Source organism: Zalophus californianus, chromosome 5, assembly GCF_009762305.2.
Source record: "Zalophus californianus isolate mZalCal1 chromosome 5, mZalCal1.pri.v2, whole genome shotgun sequence".
NCBI classification, from domain to species: Eukaryota; Metazoa; Chordata; class Mammalia; order Carnivora; family Otariidae; genus Zalophus; species Zalophus californianus.
The window spans coordinates 34,040,411-34,062,347 of NC_045599.1; the positions used below are offsets into that span (position 1 = coordinate 34,040,411).

Sequence of the window (21,937 nt, forward strand, 5' to 3'; positions counted from 1 at the left end):
ATACTCTCTACTTTTGTATAAGTTTGAAATTTTTGCATAATAAATTTCTTTAAAACACTAAGTACATACAACTGTAAAACTTTAGTAAAACTAAAATTTCGGGCTCTTATATAAGTGCATTTTCAAATAGCAATGTATACATATTCTACATATATAGAGAAAAATATATCATTATATATATTTCTATATATATTTCTCTTATACATATTTCTCTCTCTATATATTTCTCTATGTATACAATTGGCCTCCAAGTCCGCTCTATTGCAGTGACAGCCACTCACTGGGATGACGGGGGGGCCAATGCAGAAGTAAACTACTACTTCAGGAGCACTTCTCAGAGTACAGGGAATTTATAGAAATTTATATAGGAGTTTCGAAGAACAATATTTATATTCTAGAGATAGTCTAGAGAAAAATTGGATTCAAAAGGAAATCAGACTGCGGTACCACATGGGGCCCCTGGGCGCCGCTGTCGGCCAGTACAGGGCAAGTGCTGTCGCCCGGGATTCCTCAGCCTCAAGCCTGGGTTTTCCTGCTCAGTCACCAACACAAACGGAAGGAAACCCGCTCACACACTGAGGCTCCTGGCTGCGCAGGCTTTGCCCAACATACACAGATTTACAGCTCCGCCTGTCATGGTCGGAATGTTCTTCCAGTGATCCCGTGGATTGCAGTTTCTTCAGCTTTCTGGAAAGACTAGGACCCAGCGAGAGCTAGAGCACGCTATGGGAGGGAGCTGCGTTCAGAGGCGCCCCGCCAGCAGGCTGCAGGTACTGTTTTCCTTCCTGCTACCTTTGTTCTACCCCGCGCTCTGCGAGCCGATCCGCTACTCCATTCCTGAGGAACTGGCCAAGGGCTCGGTGGTGGGGAATCTCGCCAAGGATCTCGGGCTCAGCGTCCTGGATGTGTCGGCTCGGAAGCTGCGAGTTAGCACAGAGAAGCTGCTTTTCAGTGTAGATGCGGAGAGCGGGGACTTACTGGTGAAGGACCGAATAGACCGTGAGCAGATATGCAAAGAGAGAAGAAGATGTGAGTTGCAGTTGGAAGCCGTGGTGGAAAATCCTTTAAATATTTTTCATATCATTGTGGTTGTTGAGGATATTAATGATCATGCTCCTCAGTTCCATAAAGATGAAATAAATTTAGAAATCAGTGAATCTGTATCTGAAGGTGCACGAATATCCCTTGACCCTGCCACTGACCCCGATATAAACATGAACTCAGTTAAAGATTATCAGATAAATCCTAACCCTTATTTCTCATTAATGATTAGAGTTAATTCCGATGGTGGTAAATACCCAGAGTTATCTTTGGAGAAGCTCCTAGACCGGGAAGAGCAGCGTTCTCATCGCTTGATATTGACTGCCTTGGACGGGGGAGACCCACCACGAAGTGCCACCACTCAAATAGAAATCTTTGTCAGGGATGCCAATGACAACTTCCCGGTGTTCAGCAAAGATGAATATAGAGTCAGTGTTAGTGAAAATCTGCCCCCCGGATCCTCCGTGTTGCAGGTGACAGCCACTGACAAAGACGAAGGGGTCAATGCAGAAGTAAACTACTACTTCAGGAGTACTGCTCAGAGTACAAGGCACATGTTCTCACTGGATGAGAAAACAGGTATGATTAAGAATAACCAGTCATTGGATTTTGAGGATACAGAAAGATACACCATGGAAGTGGAAGCAAGGGATGGAGGTGGTCTCTCTACCCAATGTAAAGTAATCGTAGAAATCCTAGATGAAAATGATAACAACCCCGAAATAATCATCACTTCTCTCTCTGATGAAATTTTGGAAGATACTCTTCCAGGAATGGTGGTGGTTCTCTTCAAAACGCGGGACAAGGATTTCGGAGAAAATGGAGAAGTTGTCTGTAACATAGGAAGGGATATTCCTTTCAAGATTTATTCCTCTTCTAAGAATTACTACAAGCTGGTGACAGATGGACCCCTAGACCGAGAACAGACTCCGGAATACAATGTCACCATAACAGCCACTGACAGGGGCAAGCCGCCCCTCTCCTCCAGCACTACCATCACCCTGCACATCACCGACGTCAATGACAACGCGCCGGTTTTCCACCAGGCCTCCTACGTGGTTCACGTGGCTGAGAACAATCCTCCAGGCGCCTCTATTGCCCAAGTCAGCGCCTCGGACCCGGATCTGGGACCCAACGGCCGCGTCTCCTACTCCATCGTCAACAGCGACCTGGAGCCACGCGCGCTGGCGTCCTACGTGTCCGTGAGCGCGCAGAGCGGGGTGGTGTTCGCGCAGCGCGCCTTCGACCACGAGCAGCTGCGCGCCTTCGAGCTGACCCTGCAGGCCCGCGACCAGGGCTCGCCCGCGCTCAGCGCCAACGTGAGCCTGCGCGTGTTGGTGGGCGACCGCAACGACAACGCGCCCCGGGTGCTGTACCCGGCGCTGGGGCCCGACGGCTCGGCGCTCTTCGACACGGTGCCGCGCGCCGCGCAGCCCGGCTACCTGGTCACCAAGGTGGTGGCGGTGGACGCCGACTCGGGACACAATGCCTGGCTGTCGTACCACGTGCTGCAGGCCAGCGAGCCGGGACTCTTCAGCCTGGGGCTGCGCACGGGCGAGGTGCGCACGGCGCGCGCTTTGGGCGACAGGGACGCGGCCCGCCAGCGCCTGCTGGTCGCTGTGCGGGATGGGGGACAGCCGCCCCTCTCGGCCACAGCCACGCTGCTCCTGGTTTTCGCCGACAGCCTACAAGAAGTGCTGCCAGATGTCAGCGACCGCCCGGCGCCCTCTGACCCCCAGGCTGAGCTGCAGTTTTACCTGGTGGTGGCTTTGGCCTTGATCTCGGTGCTCTTCCTCCTCGCGGTGATTCTGGCTGTTGCCCTGCGCCTGAGACGCTCTTCCAGCCCTGCCGCCGCCTGGGGCTGCTTTCAGCCGGGTCTGTGTTTCAAGTCAGGACCTGTGGTTCCTCCCAACTACAGTGAAGGGACTTTGCCTTATTCCTACAATCTGTGCGTTGCCCATACTGGAAAGACAGAGTTTAATTTTCTAACGTGCAATGAGCAGTTGAGTTCAGGACAAGATATACTACTTTGTGGTGAGTCATCTGGGGCCTTAATTCCACTTCAGGGTGGGCATGATTTGACTGCATATCCTGAGACTCTCACACCGGTGAGTTCCACTTTTGTGTCTTCTGAAATATTCTACTAGTTTCTCTTATTTCAGGCATACTACTGCATTTTTATGTATAGAATCGTATTTAGAAAATCTGTAACCAATCACCTTTTTGTCTTCTCAATGTTTACTTTTTGCTGATTATATTTTTCAAGATTTACTTGGTTCATAAGTTGCTCTATAATTCAGAAATAATGTCACTAAATTGGGGATATCTAGTCAAGTTCAGATTAGCAAAACAGGCAGTGGCTTCTTACCAAATACATTAATAGTTAATTATTCAAATCTGATAAGATTTAAGATGAATTTTCCATATCCTACTTATATATTTTGAGTTTAATAATATTAAGCTATGCATTAAGTATCAAAGCAAGTGCTTGTTTCAAAGAAACATTTATTGTAAATAATATCCTGGGTACATTTAGGTATCTTTCTTTATCTTAATAGTTTAAAAAACTAAGCATTTGAGGGGAGCTGATGAGCAGATCCACAAGTCTCTGAAATGCTATGGGAAGTTGTAGATGTATGTATTTTCCTTGGATGATGAGTCAGAACTTGTTTTCCATTGCCGAGTTTTCTATGGTCCCCAGAACTTAATACTAACTACCCTAGAAGAATTTTTTCTCTTCTTTTGTTTTTTCTGGTTGTTTTCTTATATTTATCTTTTCTTGGAGTTTAAATTGTCTCTTTCATAATCTTTTTTTCTTCTATATTGCAAGATAATGAATTTCCAAGGAAGCAAATGAGACATCATTGCCTTTTGCATGCACTCTCTGTCTCTGATTGTCTGATATAAAACCTTTGAAGACAAAACATAAAATCTTTGAAGAGTTCCATACTTGGGGGGTGTAGTGACATAAACAGTTCTGAACTTGTTCTCTGAATGAAAGATGTGAACCTAGGGGCGCCTGGGTGGCTCAGTCGGTTAAGCATCTGCCTTCAGCTCAGGTCAGGATCCCAGTGTCCTGGCTCTTCTCAGCGGGGAGTCTGCTAGTCTCCCTCTCCCTCTGCCCCTCCCCCTACTCATACTGTCTCTCACTCACTCATTCACATTCTCTTTCTCAAATAAATAAGTAAAATCTTAAAAAAAAAAAGGAAAGATGTGGACCTTTCAACTCCTCACCTTTGAGGAGAGAACTGCTGCTGGGTTGATAGGCACATACAATTGAAGATGTGTGAACGGCTTCACTTTAGGCTTCCATACAAAATGCCAAAAGAAGAGATTGTTTATGTTGGCATCAATGCTCTGATGAAAACAGGTCATCTGAGTAAATATTTATTTTTTAAAAAAACATACATCATGAGTCTAACTTTGTCTTTAAAATTGTAGCTTGAAATTCTTATAGATATTTTTCTTCGCATTACAACACAGGCATGTTATGTTTCTTTTAGTTTGTGGTTACTTGTTCAATTCATTTAAATAGTCAAATTAACTTCTAATTATATATGCCTATAATAAACATTTTTTCAAAAAATTCACGAAGGCTCAATAAAACTATTTTAGAAAGAAGAATATTTTGAAAACCTTTTCCACAATATTAATGCTAAACAAATTTAATTAATTGGTTGATTAGTTAAAGCTAAAATAAAAATTATAAGTGAATTATAAGGGATATATCTCATATAGTCTCTAAATGAATGTCTACTAAACATAATGGGACCATTTCAGCCAAAATTTCAAATAAGATTATAAGACTTTTCTGAATATAGCTAGAAGCTTATAAGAAATAGACTAGACATTACTTAACCTTTTAAAGTGGGTACGTTTCTACTGAGAAAATAAGTGTTACAGATGTATACTTGACCAGTTATTTTCATTTAATATTTTATAGTACTTTCATCCCATTTATCCTACTCAGTGAGAAACCTACAAATAGTAGTTGGCTTAAGGGATATCAGTTGAGAAACCAAAGAAGTATTGTAAAATAAAATAAAATATCCAACAAAAGAGTAGCGTTTGTTGTCCATTGCATACCCAGTGGGTGCAGTAACTTCTGAGGACTCTGAGCGCCGCTGTTCGCCTGCTAGGAGAGAAGCGCAGCCCGCGCTCAATCCGGATTCTCAGGGCTCTGACTACACAAAGCTCCTCAGTTCCTACGAACCGGCTGCAGAGCTGCAGCAAAACTCACTCCAGAATTTAAGGTGCCTAGGCTACCGAGGCTCTCTGAAGCCAGGGAAAGAAAAAGGAATCGGTCAAAACACACAACGTGCCCAGTGAGTACTTGGCAAGAATTCCTTGACTAGACAACAATGGCTGCTAAAACGAACCGCTCCAACCGCACCGCGCTGGTTCTGCTCTGTCTTGTTCTCGGTCTGTCATGGGAGGCTGAAGCCCGGCAGATCCGCTACTCCGTTCCTGAGGAGCTGGAGAAAGGCTCTTTCGTGGGCAACATTTCCAAGGATCTGGGGCTGGAGCCCCGGGAGCTGGCGGAGCGTGGAGTCCGCATCATCTCCAGAGGTAGGACGCAGCTTTTCGCTCTGAACCCGCGAAGCGGCAGCTTGGTCACCGCGGGCAGGATAGACCGGGAGGAGCTCTGCGCTCAGAGCGCGCAGTGTCTGGTGAATTTTAACATTCTTGTGGAAGATAGGGTGAAACTTTTTGGGATCGAAATAGAAGTAACTGATATCAACGATAATGCCCCAAAATTCCAAGCAGAAAATGTAGATGTAAAAATTAATGAAAATGTCGCTCCAGGGATGCGATTTCCTCTCCTGGAAGCTGTTGATCCGGATGTGGGTGTGAACTCCCTCCAAAGCTACCAGCTTAGCTCCAATAAGCACTTCTCCTTAGCAGTTCAAAGTCATGCCTATGGAGTCAAATACCCAGAGCTGGTGCTGGAGCACGCCCTGGATCGGGAGGAAGAGGCAGTGCACCACCTTGTCCTCACTGCCATGGACGGGGGCAACCCTCTCCTATCTGGTACGGTTCTCATCAGTGTGACTGTCTTCGATGCAAATGACAACGCACCAGTCTTCACATTGCCAGAATATCATGTGAGTGTTCTGGAGAGCTTGCCTGTGGGCACACAGCTGCTGACAGTCACTGCCACAGACAGGGATGAAGGAGTCAATGGAGAAGTAACATATTCGTTCCGAAAATCACCTGACACGCAATTGTTGAAATTCCAACTAAACAAAAATACTGGGGAAATAAAACTATCAGCAAATCTAGATTATGAAGAAACAGATTTCTATGAATTAGAAATACAAGCAGAAGATGGAGGAGCATATCTTGCAATGGCAAAAGTATTGATTACAGTAGAAGATGTAAATGACAACAGTCCAGAGGTGGCCATCACATCTCTGTTTAGTCCCCTGATGGAAAACTCACCTCTGGGGACTGTTATAGCCCTTTTAAACGTGCATGATCCAGACTCTGGGCAGAATGGACAGGTCACCTGTTCCATATCAGAGACTCTACCATTTAAGTTAGAAAAATCCATCGACGGTTATTATAGACTGGTGACACACAGAACCCTTGACAGGGAACAGGTATCCTCTTACAATATTACAGTGATGGCCACAGATGGAGGAAATCCACCACTATTAATGGAAACTCACTTCACCCTGCAAGTGGCAGATATTAATGATAACCCACCCACCTTTTCCCACATCTCCTACTTCACCTATATCCTGGAGAACAACCCTAGAGGTGCCTCCATCTTCTCAGTGACTGCACATGACCCGGACAGCCTCGAGAATGCTCAGGTTATTTACTCCCTAGCTGAAGACACTTTCCAGGAAGCACCTCTGTCCTCCTACATCTCCATAAACTCTGACACAGGAGTCCTGTATGCACTTCGATCCTTTGACTACGAACAGTTTCGTGATCTACAGATTCAGGTGATTGCCACTGACAGTGGGGACCCACCACTTAGCAGCAATGTGTCACTGAGTATATTCGTGCTGGACCAGAATGACAACACACCAGAGATCCTGTACCCTGCTCTCCCCACCGATGGTTCCACTGGCATGGAGCTGGCACCCCGCTCCGCAGAGCCCGGCTACCTGGTCACCAAGGTGGTGGCGGTGGACAGAGACTCGGGCCAGAACGCCTGGCTGTCCTACCGCCTGCTCAAGGCGAGCGAGCCAGGGCTCTTCGCGGTGGGGCTACACACGGGCGAGGTGCGCACGGCGCGGGCCCTGCTGGACAGAGACGCGCTCAAGCAGAGCCTGGTGGTGGCGGTGCAGGACCACGGCCAGCCCCCTCTCTCGGCCACCGTCACGCTCACCGTGGCCGTGGCCGACAACATCCCAGCCGTCCTGGCCGATCTGGGCAGCATCAGGACCCCCGCCGACCCAGACGATTCGGACCTCACGCTGTATCTGGTGGTGGCGGTGGCGGCAGTCTCGTGCGTCTTCCTGGCCTTTGTCATCGTGCTGCTGGCGCTCAGGCTGAGGCGCTGGCACGCGTCGCGTCTGCTCCAGGCTTCCGGAGGCGGGCTGGTGGGCGTGCCGGCCTCGCACTTTGTGGGCGTGGACGGGGTGCGGGCTTTCCTGCAGACCTATTCCCACGAGGTCTCCCTGACCGCGGACTCGCGAAAGAGTCACGTGATCTTCCCCCAGCCCAACTACGCGGACACGCTCATCAGCCAGGAGAGCTGTGGGAAAAAGGATCCTTTGTCTTTGTTAGATGATTCGAAGTTTCCTGTAGAAGATACCCCTTTGGTTCCAGTGAGTTCTAGTTTTACTCTCCTTTTAAGAATTATAATTGGCATTACTTTTAGGTTTACAGCATAATGATAGAAAATTCCGATCTTTATTGTTTCACTTTTTTTTTCCGTTTTAATGTTACTTTTTTCTTGCTAAAACAATGAAGAGTAGAACTTGATGGTTATTGAAGTTGGTATGTTTTAACTTTCTGGTCAATAGTCACCTAATCCCAATGAAGGGCTGTGGTCACAGGCTGTTATGAATGGCCTTGCAGAATCTTCTATTTTATAGTTTTGTTGAATACAATATGACAATTCCTGAGAGGATTTCCATACAGAAGTGTCTCTCAATTTATGTGCACTTCTTTTGGCCACGTGCTGAAATCCTAGCCCCTTAGGCAACCCTAGCTCTTGTTTTGAAGGCGGGTCTGGTAAGAATAGGTGAATATCAGAAACAAATGCATTAGCTTCACTGGAAACAATGCCAATACAAGGCGCCTCACAACACCACTTCTCAACACTTTTGTGGTTTTATTTTTCAAACTTTACCTTGTAGCGACAGTTACAGTTGAATATGCTTCCTAAAGAGATTTGAATTTTTCATTAATATTTTATTAACAATTGATAACACCGTGTCCTTAAATTTTTCCATCATTGGTAACAAGGCAGCATCCTTTTTGCTTGTGATTCTATTTTCATACTGTTATGTGAAAGACATAGCATTTTAATTTGACTTTCCTTGCTCAGTATGGATTCTAGAGAACCTACAGAAGGTTAAATGAAGCAAATTTTGGGTTCTGCTGTCAGCATTTTTTGTTAAATTCTCCGATCTCTAAGGCTGAAAAAATATAGACTGGGGAGACAGATTTGTACATGTTCCCAAGAACAGCTGCTGAAGATGTGTGCCAACAGTATTTCAGTGGCTCTTCAATGTACAAGAAAGAAGACCCACCTGAATATCTGAAAACTCTGAAATTAAGTCACAATAAACAAAGTCAAGAAAGAAATATCACTTCTGTGGGAGATCTGAATATAAGCAGAGAAGTACACAAAATTATTCTAAACAAACGATCAGTAGAGTTACTAATGAGTCCATTTAGTGATGATGGTGATGTATTTGGTTTGATATCTTACTTTTATTTTATTTAATTGACAGAGAGAGATGGTGAGAGCAGAAACACAAGTGGGGGGAGTGGGAGAGAGAGAAGCAGGCTTCTTGAAGCAGGAAGCCTGATGCGGGCCTCAATGCCAGAACCCTGGGATCATGACCTGAGCCGAAGGCAGACGCTTAACACACCCAGGCACCCCTGATATCTTACTTTTAACTATTACTAATATTCTTCTAAACTAATATGGTAGCATAAAGTCAAAGAATGCCCTAATGTGTCTCAAAATACTTATGAGACCATGACATGTCATCCAACATTTGTTGAACAATAGGTCTGTGGAAGGAGAGCACATCCTTTTGGGTTGTAGTTATTAGCTTACATCATGGACACAGACATTTTAAATTTCTGGCTTTGGGAGAGTCAAAATTATTATGCATCTATTGGAAATAATTTTATTGTTCTGAAAAACACAGGTTTTTTAAAAAAAACTCTTTTGACATGGTAGCTATTGTAACCAAGTGTTTTTAAGTATTATTACATCAAAGCAGTACAGAATCCTCTAGATGATTGTAATGAATATGGGAATTACTGCCTTCTAGTTCCTCAATATGGAGGATGGATTAATACTTTCTAGCTAAATATAAGCTAGGACTGAAGATGAAAAAGTTTTTTGCTTATCTTCAGTATTAGCCTTTGTGGATAACTACTTTTAAAAGGAACAACAGTGATTGCCTCTGGATGGAAGAACTGGATAGCAATGAGCCACGGGATAGAAGACCTACTTTCCTCTCTATATTCTTCTGTGCTTTTTTGAATTTTGAAAATCATTTTACCTGTTCAAAGTTTATGTAAATTTTAACGTATAAAACATATGATAATTTTGACCATGTGAAACATGTTTCATGATGAAAATGAAATCAATGAGAAATAAGATTCAATATTTTAGCTGGTATCACCTAACATTTAAAAAAAGATTTCCTCCGGTGCCTGGCTGGCTCAGTCGGCAGAACATGCAACTCTTGATCTTGGGTTTGTGGGTTCGAACCCCACGTCAGGTGAAGAGATTACATAAAATTAAAATGTTTTTAAAATTTAAAAAATTAAAAATTAAAAGATTTCCTGAAATAGAGAAAAACTATATTGCAGTTCCACGCAAAGCCTCTGGGCGCCGCTGTCGGCCAGTACAGGGCAAGTGCTGTCGCCCGGGATTCCTCAGCCTCTAGCCTGGGTTTTCCTGTGCTGGCAACAACATAAAGAGAAAGAACCCACTTCTACACCGGGTTCCGGGCTGCGCAGACTTTCCCCAGCATACAAAGATTCCCAGCCCCAAGACTGGAGGGTCTGTATGTTCTGGGACGAATGCTACCAGTGTGATAGCGTGCACTTTCTCCAGCTCGAGTGACTGGGACCCAGTGAGAACTAGAGCGCGCAATGGGAGGGAGCTGTGTTCAGAGGCGCCCCGCCGGCAGGCTGCAGGTACTGTTTTCCTTCCTGCTACCTTTGTTCTACCCCGCGCTCTGCGAGCCGATCCGCTACTCCATTCCCGAGGAACTGGCCAAGGGCTCGGTGGTGGGGAATCTCGCCAAAGATCTCGGGCTCAGCGTCCTGGATGTGTCGGCTCGGAAGCTGCGAGTTAGCACAGAGAAGCTGCTTTTCAGTGTAGATGCGGAGAGCGGGGACTTACTGGTGAAGGACCGAATAGACCGTGAGCAGATATGCAAAGAGAGAAGAAGATGTGAGTTGCAGTTGGAAGCCGTGGTGGAAAATCCTTTAAATATTTTTCATATCATTGTGGTTGTTGAGGATATTAATGACCATGCCCCTCAATTCCATAAAGATGAAATAAATTTAGAAATCAGTGAATCTGTCACCCCGGGGACCAGAGCAATTCTTGAGTCTGCAGAAGATCCTGATATTAGCATGAATTCACTAAGCAAATACCAATTAAGTCCTAATGAGTATTTCTCCTTGGTGGTGAAAGACAGTCCTGATGGTGGCAAATATCCAGAATTAGTACTGAAGAAGACCCTGGACCGAGAAACACAAAGCTCTCATCATCTGGTGCTGACAGCCTTAGACAGTGGGGATCCACCACGAAGCAGCACAGCTCAAATCCAAATCCTGGTGGTGGATGCCAATGATAACCCCCCAGTGTTCAGCCGAGATATGTACAGGGTCAGTCTTCGGGAAGGCGTGCCCCCAGGCACTTTGGTGGTGAAGGTGAGCGCCACTGACCGAGATGAAGGCTTCAATGCTGAGATCACCTACTCATTCCTTGGTGTAGCTAATAAAGCCCAGCACGTGTTCTCTCTGGATTCTGCTACAGGAAACATTATAACTCATCAACCGTTGGATTTTGAAGAAGTAGAAAGATATACCATGGATGTAGAAGCCAAAGACCGAGGATCCCTCTCTACACAGTGTAAAGTAATCGTAGAAGTTCTAGACGAAAATGACAACAACCCTGAAATAATCATCACTTCTCTCTCTGATCAGATTTTGGAGGATTCCCATCCAGGAATGGTTGTGGCTCTCTTCAAAACACAGGACCAGGATTCTGGGGAAAATGGAGAAGTCACATGTAATTTAAGCAGAGATATTCCGTTTAAGATTCATTCTTCATCTAATAATTACTACAAGCTGGTGACAGATGGACCCCTAGACCGAGAACAGACTCCGGAATACAATGTCACCATAACAGCCACTGACAGGGGCAAGCCGCCCCTCTCCTCCAGCACTACCATCACCCTACACATCACCGACGTCAATGACAACGCGCCGGTTTTCCATCAGGCCTCCTACGTGGTTCACGTGGCCGAGAACAATCCTCCAGGCGCCTCTATTGCCCAAGTCAGCGCCTCGGACCCGGATCTGGGACCCAACGGCCGCGTCTCCTACTCCATCGTGAACAGCGACCTGGAGCCACGCGCGCTGGCGTCCTACGTGTCCGTGAGCGCGCAGAGCGGGGTGGTGTTCGCGCAGCGCGCCTTCGACCACGAGCAGCTGCGCGCCTTCGAGCTGACCCTGCAGGCCCGCGACCAGGGCTCGCCCGCGCTCAGCGCCAACGTGAGCCTGCGCGTGTTGGTGGGCGACCGCAACGACAACGCGCCCCGGGTGCTGTACCCGGCGCTGGGGCCCGACGGCTCGGCGCTCTTCGACACGGTGCCGCGCGCCGCGCAGCCCGGCTACCTGGTCACCAAGGTGGTGGCGGTGGACGCCGACTCGGGACACAACGCCTGGCTGTCGTACCACGTGCTGCAGGCCAGCGAGCCGGGACTCTTCAGCCTGGGGCTGCGCACGGGCGAGGTGCGCACGGCGCGCTCTTTGGGCGACAGGGACGCGGCCCGCCAGCGCCTGCTGGTCGCTGTGCGGGATGGGGGACAGCCGCCCCTCTCGGCCACCGCCACGCTGCTCCTGGTTTTCGCCGACAGCCTACAAGAAGTGCTGCCAGATGTCAGCGACCGCCCGGCGCCCTCTGACCCCCAGGCTGAGCTGCAGTTTTACCTGGTGGTGTCTTTGGCCTTGATCTCGGTGCTCTTCCTCCTCGCATTGACTCTGGCCGTTTCCCTGCGCCTGCGAAGCTCTTCCAGCCCCGCCGCAAGGGGTTGCTTTGGGTCTGCTCTCTGGTCCAAGTCTGGACCCGAGATTCCCCCCAACTACAGTGAGGGAACATTGCCCTATGCCTATAATTTATGTGTGCCAGGGGATCAAAGTAATCCGGAATTTAATTTTCTCACATCTGTTGATCATTTTCCAGCCACACAAGATATTCTTAACAAAGATAGCCCTTCGGGGCTATTGGCTAGCATTTTAATTACTAACGTTGAAGCAGATAAGACTTTTAAACAGGTGAGTATTTAAAATAATGACTTTTGTATTATAATATGCCAAAATATTCCAATATAGCATTGTTATTTTTAAAAATATTTATTTATTTATTTATTCGAGAGAGAGTGTGAGCGAGAGAGTGAGAGAGCATGAGCAGGGGGAGGGGCAGAGGGAGAAGCCCACTCTCCACTGAGCAGGGAGCCCATATTCGGGGGCTCCATCCCAGGACCCCCAGCTTATGACTGAGCTGAAGGCAGACACTTAATCGATTGAGCCACCCAGTTGCCCCTATAGCATTGTTATTTAAAGATTCTAGATTCAGGGGGCTTGGTTGGCTCAGTTGGTAGAGTATGCGACCCTTGATCTCAGGGTTATGAGTTCAAGCCCTACTTGGGCATAGAGCTTACTTAAAAATAAATAAATAAAAATAATGATTCTAGATTCAATCTCTTGATAAAGTTCCTAAAAGTAAACCTAGGTCAAACCTAATGGTATAACTGTTTAGACTAAAGTTTACAATGCTGCAGTCCTTCTGCTATGCAATTTAAAGTAAAATATATATAGAAATCTCAGGCAAATTTTCCATGAAATTGAATACTTCTTAATTAAGAATATGGAACACAATTATAGTGTTATGCCATGGTATTTTAAATGACAATCCTAATGCCATCCAAATTTTCTCAAATGTTTATTTTACTCAATAAAATATTGGTAGGGATTATAGTCATGCGGTCTCGTGATATTTTTTTGGAACTTGGCTAGTTCCACATCCACAAATGCTGTTCCCTTCAGTAGGTAAAAATCAATAGGAAGCAAATCTAACCTGCAAGTTTTCAGTTCCAGTAGTATTTGAAAATATTTTTTTAATTAAGCAAGCTCTTTTAATAATTACTCCTTTTATTAAGTTCTCTTGTTTAACATTTAACATCACATTATACAACTCTTTATTGTGTGCAATTTTCAGTGTTACAAATATGTGTAATTCTCGAAGAAGTGTGTAATAACTTCTGGGAAAGACACATTTTTTGGGTTTTCTTTACTCGTTGCAATAATAAGATTCGGCTCTAGGCGCCGCTCTTCACCAATCAGGGAATGGAAAGCTGTAAGCGGCAGTCCTTCCCTCCCCCATCTCTACAACACAAAGCCGAATAATACGGATACTCACAGATCCTGATGCTGGAAACTTAAAGTAGTTCGCTCTCTGATATATTTTGGATGCAGTCATTACGGAACTTCGTAGATACATAAGCTGATTCAGAACAAAACAGTTCAAGAAATCAGGGAATATAGGCTCAGCTTACTGCTATGGGAAATCGGCTACTGCGCCTGGACCGCAGGGGGCTGGTCCTCCTGTACATTTTTCTGAGGACGCTACAGGAATCTGGGGCAGGGCACATCCGATACTCGGTGCCTGAAGAGACAGACAAAGGCTTCTTCGTGGGCAATATTTCCAAGGACCTGGGGCTGGAACCCTGGGAGCTGGCGGAACACGGAGTCCGCATCATCTCCAGAGATAGGATGCAGCTTTTCGCTCTGAATCCGCGAAGTGGCAGCTTGATCACTGCAGGTAGGTTAGACCGGGAAGAGCTCTGTGAGACACTGTCTTCCTGTTTTTTAAATATAGAGATACTTGTGGAAGATACCCTGAAGATTTACGGAGTGGAGGTGGAAATAATGGATGTTAATGATAACGCCCCCAGCTTCCAGGAGGCGGAAATAGAGATAAAAGTCAGTGAACACGCAACTCCGGGATCCAGATTTCCCCTTCCTGGCGCTAGGGATCCAGATGTAGGAATGAACTCCCTCCAGAGCTACCAGCTCAATCCTAATAGTTACTTTTCCTTACAAATGCGAGGCGGAACGGATGGGGCCAAGAATCCCGAACTAGTGCTGGAGGGGAGTCTGGATCGGGAGAAAGAGGCTGCTCACCGCCTCCTCCTCACAGCCTTCGATGGAGGAGATCCCATCCACCAGGGTGCTGTTGCCATTCATGTGGTGGTCCTCGATGTAAATGACCATGTACCAAAGTTTACACAGTCTGTATATCGAGTTAGTATTCCTGAGAATCTCAGCTCTGGAACTCGGGTGCTCATGGTAAATGCAACTGATCCAGATGAGGGAATCAATGGGGAAGTGGTGTATTCATTCCAGAATATGGAAAGCAAAATTTCTGAAATATTCCAGTTAGATTCTCAAACTGGAGAAGTCTTAATACGAGGGTCTCTGGATTTTGAGAAATATAGATTCTATGAGATGGAAATTCAAGGCCAAGATGGTGGAGGTCTCTCCACCACTGCTAAGATGTTGATCACAGTTGTGGATGTCAATGATAATGCTCCAGAAATAACTATCACATCTTCTACTAATTCAGTTCTGGAAAACTCTCCTCCAGGTACAGTTATTGCTCTTCTAAATGTGCAAGATCAAGACTCTGGGGAAAATGGTCAAGTCTCATGTTTCGTTCCTAACAGTTTGCCTTTTACGTTGGAAAAGACTTACGGAAATTATTACAAGTTGGTAACAACCAGAATGCTGGACAGGGAGCAGGTCCACAGCTATAATATAACCTTGATAGCCACAGATCAGGGATTCCCGCCTTTGTCTACAGAAACTCACATTTCACTAAATATAGCAGATGACAATGATAATCCTCCAACTTTTGCTGACTCATCTTACTCTGTCTACATACCTGAAAACAACGCCAGAGGAGCCTCCTTCTTCTCAGTGATGGCGATAGATCTGGACAGCAATGAGAACTCCCAGGTCACTTATTCCTTGGTGGAAGATACCCTCCAGGGAGAACCTTTATCCTCCTACATCTCCATCAACTCAGACACTGGCACCCTGTACGCACTGCGCTCCTTTGACTATGAACAGTTCCGTGACCTGCAGCTCTGGGTGACAGCGCAGGACAGCGGGAAGCCGCCACTCAGCAGCAATGTGTCTGTCAGCATATTCGTGCTGGACCAGAATGACAACGTGCCAGAGATCCTGTACCCCACCATCCCCACCGATGGTTCCTCCGGCGTGGAACTGGCGCCCCGCTCCGCAGAGCCCGGCTACCTGGTCTCCAAGGTGGTGGCGGTGGACAGAGACTCGGGCCAGAACGCCTGGCTGTCCTACCGTCTGCTCAAGGCGAGCGAGCCAGGGCTCTTCGCGGTGGGGCTGCACACGGGCGAGGTGCGCACGGCGCGGGCCCTGCTGGACAGAGACGCGCTCAAGCAGAGCCTGGTGGTGGCGGTGCAGGACCACGGCCAGCCCCCTCTCTCGGCCACCGTCACGCTCACCGTGGCCGTGGCCGACAGTATCCCAGCCGTCCTGGCCGATCTGGGCAGCATCAGGACCCCCGCCGACCCAGACGATTCGGACCTCACGCTATATCTGGTGGTGGCGGTGGCGGCAGTCTCGTGCGTCTTCCTGGCCTTTGTCATCGTGCTGCTGGCGCTCAGGCTGAGGCGCTGGCACGCGTCGCGTCTGCTCCAGGCTTCCGGAGGCGGGCTGGTGGGCGTGCCGGCCTCGCACTTTGTGGGCGTGGACGGGGTGCGGGCTTTCCTGCAGACCTATTCCCACGAGGTCTCCCTGACCGCGGACTCTCGGAAGAGTCACGTGATCTTCCCCCAGCCCAACTACGCGGACACGCTCCTCAGTCAGGAGAGCTGTGAGAAAAGCGAGCCACTCTTGATAGCTGAAGATTCGGCTGCTGGTTTAGGCAATCTCGACTCCACGAATAATCAGGTGAGATTTATTACCTGACTCTGAGTTGCTAGTATCTCCGCACAAGTCTTTTAAATGGCTTTTTCAAAACAAAACAACATAAAAAAACAAAGACAAAAACCAACCCTGTTTTTAGTGTGGGGGGAGGGAACATATTCAGTTCATACATATTTAGAGCAATACATGTGAGTTCCTGTACTTTATCTTTCAACAAATTACCATCATTTTTAAGAAAGTTTTTTTCCTCCCCTATGGTATATTCTCTTTTGATTCTAAAGGTCTAGTTCAGCTATCATGGCTTGCTTTATAATAAGTTAAATTTTAGTAAAATTTTCTATCATCAGTGTCTTGTGGCTATCAATGTAAACTGGTTAGGATTCAAATTAATGATTCACAGTTTTTATTTATTTCCCTATTACAACTTCACATTGCCTTCCCTAATTCATAATTATATTCTACCATTATTTGCTTTACTTCTAATGTTCAAATTTGGCCCTCTTCATTCAGTGGGATACACTCTGTAGCTCTTTTCCTTATCTATACACACATATATACACACTTACATGTAGGTGTTTACAGATGTAAGCTTTTCTCTGAGCATGAAAGAAATCTATTTTGATCTTTGATGGGTGGTGATATGTTTATGTTGATTATTTCAACTTTCTTTTATTTATACTACCAAAACAGATATATTGACTGCCTTTTTACTACTAGATTCTCTTGGTAGAGAAAATGTACACTTTTCCCCCCTCAAGTTCTAGACATCTTTTCTGTTTCTACAGTGCAGTCATTTGATTGTTCTGAGTAGTTGAATTGTTGAACTGGTATTATTTCCTTTTATTCTCTTACTTGTACTTTAGTGTGTGTTCAAGATTTTTTAATGTGGTAAATTCACTTGCAGAAATAATTTTGATCCAGTGCTTCTCAAAAAGTTATTTACAAATTGGCTAAACATGCTTACATTTTTCAGATTTACTGATGTGGACCAGTTTGTAAATATAAGAGATGCAGTAGTTATTTGGACCTTATGAAACTGATTTAGCTGGTATTCCTATTTGGTATTTCCTTTTTTTGTTGTCTGTTTTCAATATGCCTGTGAGTCATGGATTCCTTTTTTATTTCCTTTGAAAATTCATTTTGTATTATATGTAAGTATATTCAATCCTTATATTCAGAACCAACTTGTAATTGAAGCCCTTGTAGTTACCTAATGACCTACATGTTACCTGAAACAATGTCGAGGAAAGTCAAATGAGGAAAGGAAATTTTTGAGGATATTTGATCACAGGAATCATCACAATCAGTTCAGCTTAGCACTCTTCATGCCGCTTTGAAACATTTGACCCAGATTATTTACATGTTCAGGTTCCCTTTCAAGTTTTCCTTTCTCATTTAGGTATTGACCTTAATATATTTAACTATAATTGTCTAATGTTTGGGCAAAAAGAATTTCAACTATAGGAGAGGGAAATCCTGCAACAGATGCCTAAATTTGTCCCAACATCAAGAAAAATGTCAGAGTGCCTTGAGCATGTAGGGATAAATTTTATGCCTATGGAATTCCAAACAGAAAAAAAAGACTTAAGGCATTTTACTTGAATTGAAGTTAGATGAAAAAAAGGATATGAAGTATTTGTGGGGAGAAGGAGGTTGTTCCATATATATTTTTAAAACATCGTCTGAACAGTTAGGAGCTGGCAACCAAAATCTTGGAAAACAAAAAAGAAAGGTTAGCTTTGAAACTTGAGATTAAGACAGTTATTTTGACTCAGAGGTAGTGATAAAGTTCTGTTATGGTACAACATGTGGTCCAGTTAAAGAGAAGGATAAAAATAGAACACCTCACATTTTTGCATGTCATTAAATTCCTATGGTAACCTACTAGGGTATGCTTTTATATTCTGTTTATGGTGAAGGTATACAATAGTTAATAATCCCTTTCATAAATCTCTCTTATAAGTAGCAAGGAAGGCTATATGTCATTGGTCATCCTTATCCTGATTATGCCTTTGAGCTCTCCTCCAGTTTGCTCTGGACAAAGGAGGAGGAAAATTATCTGCACATAAGATTGAAGCTAATACTGGGTATTATTTCATGGCTGTAAAAATTTCCCCATATCACTTGGTGAGGCTATTTTACCATGTGGTCTTTGTTCTAAGTCTGGAGAGAAGACTTTGCTTTATTCCTCCAGTATGTGCTCTGCCTCTGATTAGAAAAAGATAAACTTTTCTATACTGGGTTAATGACTCTTCTGTAGAATCAGATCTCTAAGGAACCTTCTTTGATAGTAAACACTAGAAAATAGACACATCCAAAACTCAGTTATTACCTCATTCCCTATACATCAGTCCAACAAATCTGTCAGAATAGCGAATCTCATTATTTGCAAGGCTTCGGACTGCAGTTTTCTAAGTAGACTCCGAGTGCCGCTGTTGGCCAATGCGCTGCAAGAACTGGAGTCCACGATCTACCTAAGTGGTTTTCTGCACAGTCACGGAAGCAGTTCTGAAAGGAGATAAAGCCCAGATTCGTGCTCTCTGCTCAGCAAATGATTCTGGAATATGGAATGGAATGCCTTGGAACAGAGTGTTAAGTTTTCTACGCATTAGCAGTAAATATTTTAAACACAATTGGTAAAGCATCTTCTCGTAACATCTGAGGCTGCAGCAGCGAAGAAAAGGATGGGAACTAGGGCGAAGCAGAGGAGTCATACCAGGCAGCGGCAAGTACTCTTTCCCTTCCTGCTGCCTTTTTTCTGTGGGGGGCTCTCTGAGCAGATCTGCTACTCTATTCCTGAAGAAATGGCCAGGGGCTCAGTAGTAGGGAACCTTGCTGAAGACCTGGGGCTGCAAGTAAGGGATTTACTGAACCGCAACCTCAGAGTTAGTGCAGAGAAACAATACTTTACCATAAACAGGGAGAATGGCAACATACTTGTCAGTGACAGAATAGATAGGGAGTCGCTCTGTCCCCAAAGCACTCTGTGTGTTGTGCCCCTTGAGATTGTGGCAGAGAATCCTCTAAATGTTTTTCATATAATGGTGAGGATAGAAGATATAAATGACAATCCACCGTATTTCCCCCAAAATAGCATTGTTTTACAAATCAATGAACTTGCAATTCTAGGAACTCGGTTTAGTCTGGAATCTGCTATAGATGCAGATGTAGGACCTAACTCTCTCCAGAGTTACCAACTCAGCTATAATGAGTATTTCTCTCTGATGGTGAAGGATAAGACTGAAGGCAAGAATGCCCCAGAATTAATATTGGAGAAGCCCCTGGACCGGGAACACCAGAGCTCCCATTTTCTAGTCCTGACCGCAGTGGATGGGGGTGACCCAGTCCGAAGTGGTACCATTCAAATCAGGATTGAGGTCACTGATGCCAACGATAACCCCCCAGTGTTCAGTCAGGATGTGTACAAAGTTAGCCTTCCAGAGAACTTGCCCTTGGGCACCTCTGTGCTAAAGGTGACAGCCATCGACCAGGATGAGGGCATCAATGCAGAGATCACCTACTCCTTCAAAACACTAAGAGATATTGGAAATATGTTTATGCTAGACCATCAAAATGGAGAAATTAAATCCGAAGGTCCTATAGACTTCGAAATCAGGAGTAGTTATACTATGAGCATAGAAGCCAAGGATGGTGGAGGCATGGCCACTGAATGTAAAATTATAATAGAAATTTTAGATGAGAATGACAATGCCCCAGAGGTTATTTTCACTTCAGTGTCTAATTCCATAACCGAGGACGCAGAACATGGGATGGTGATTGCTCTGTTCAAAACACATGACAAAGATTTGGGCGAAAATGGAGAGGTCACATGCCTCATAAAAGAAACAGTTCCTTTCAGAATTGAATCTTCTGCCAATAATTACTACAAGCTTGTAACAGATGGGTCCTTGGACCGGGAGAAGACCCCTTCATACAATGTCACCATCACAGCCACTGACAGGGGAAAGCCACCCCTTTCCTCCAGCTCAAGCATCACTCTGCACATCGCAGATGTCAACGACAATGCTCCAGTTCTTGAACAGGCTTTGTATTTGGTCCATATTGCCGAGAACAACCCTCCGGGTGCCTCCATTGCACAAGTCGGCGCCTCCGACCCAGACCTGGGACCCAACGGCCGCGTCTCCTATTCCATCGTGAACAGCGACCTGGAGCCACGCGCGCTGGCGTCCTACGTGTCCGTGAGCGCGCAGAGCGGGGTGGTGTTCGCGCAGCGCGCCTTCGACCACGAGCAGCTGCGCGCCTTCGAGCTGACCCTGCAGGCCCGCGACCAGGGCTCGCCCGCGCTCAGCGCCAACGTGAGCCTGCGCGTGTTGGTGGGCGACCGCAACGACAACGCGCCCCGGGTGCTGTACCCGGCGCTGGGGCCCGACGGCTCGGCGCTCTTCGACACGGTGCCGCGCGCCGCGCAGCCCGGCTACCTGGTCACCAAGGTGGTGGCGGTGGACGCCGACTCGGGACACAATGCCTGGCTGTCGTACCACGTGCTGCAGGCCAGCGAGCCGGGACTCTTCAGCCTGGGGCTGCGCACGGGCGAGGTGCGCACGGCGCGCTCTTTGGGCGACAGGGACGCGGCCCGCCAGCGCCTGCTGGTCGCTGTGCGGGATGGGGGACAGCCGCCCCTCTCGGCCACCGCCACGCTGCTCCTGGTATTCGCCGACAGCCTACAAGAAGTGCTGCCAGATGTCAGCGACCGCCCGGCGCCCTCTGACCCCCAGGCTGAGCTGCAGTTTTACCTGGTGGTGTCTTTGGCCTTGATCTCAGTGCTCTTCCTCCTCGCGGTGATTCTGGCTGTTGCCCTGCGCCTGGGACGCTCCTCCCGCCCGGCTGCCTGGGGCTGCTTTCAGCCTGGTCTCTGTTATAAGACTGGACCAGGGGTTTCTCCCAACTACAACCGGGGAACTTTGCCTTATTCCTACAATACGTACGTTGCCTCTGATTCTCAGAAAGCAAGGCTTAATTTTCTCACTATGACGTCAGAAATGGGCCTCCAACAAGAACTCTCTAATGAAGCTTCTTTGGTAATAAGTTTCACTGAGGAGAATAACAAATTAAATTCTCACACTGATGATTCTGCTCACGTGAGTGTCAATAAACAGGTTTGGTTTAATTTTCAAAACATTTTGGCAAAAGAAGTCCTAAACAGATCCTATCTACTATCACTTCATTTGCTTACCCACTCTCAGTATTTTCTTTTTCTTTCTCTGTGGGCCAGTAACTTCATTATTAGCCCTCAAGTATTTTGAAATATTTTGACAATTTTACCTGAGATAGTCTTTATCCACATACACACAATATCTCCTTTATGGTGACAAGTGGGTATTATGCTGTTGCCACAGAAATATTTGTTACTGAGGCATAACTGTTTTCTTTCTGTGGGTGTTTCTTTCTCAGAACATCAATATCTTGAGTATATAAGGCTTTTTCTTTATAACTACAAAGTGAGAGGAAAATGCACAAGAAGAGT

At 46.0% G+C, this 21,937-nt stretch overlaps 1 protein-coding gene across 23 annotated transcripts in view; it reads left to right on the forward strand.

Moving 5' to 3' along the window:
- LOC113928569 (protocadherin gamma-C4) overlaps positions 1–21,937 on the forward strand; it is a 340,355-nt gene that overhangs the window by 227,399 nt on the left and 91,019 nt on the right. Inside the window, exons 1-2 of one of the 23 annotated variants that reach the window (XM_035727482.1) lie at positions 13,810–14,308; positions 15,134–16,476. The exons of 15 other annotated variants lie outside the window; for them this stretch is intronic. In XM_035727482.1, coding sequence (XP_035583375.1) covers positions 14,047–14,308; positions 15,134–16,476 — 1,605 coding nt within the window. In that variant the 5' untranslated portion in view covers positions 13,810–14,046. Of the gene's footprint in view, positions 1–519; positions 3,150–5,227; positions 7,827–10,165; positions 10,390–10,686; positions 12,763–13,800; positions 16,477–18,840; positions 21,552–21,937 lie in introns of those variants that run through there. 7 more of the 23 variants (XR_004820054.1, XM_035727462.1, XM_035727464.1 and 4 more) reach the window with 7 other exon arrangements.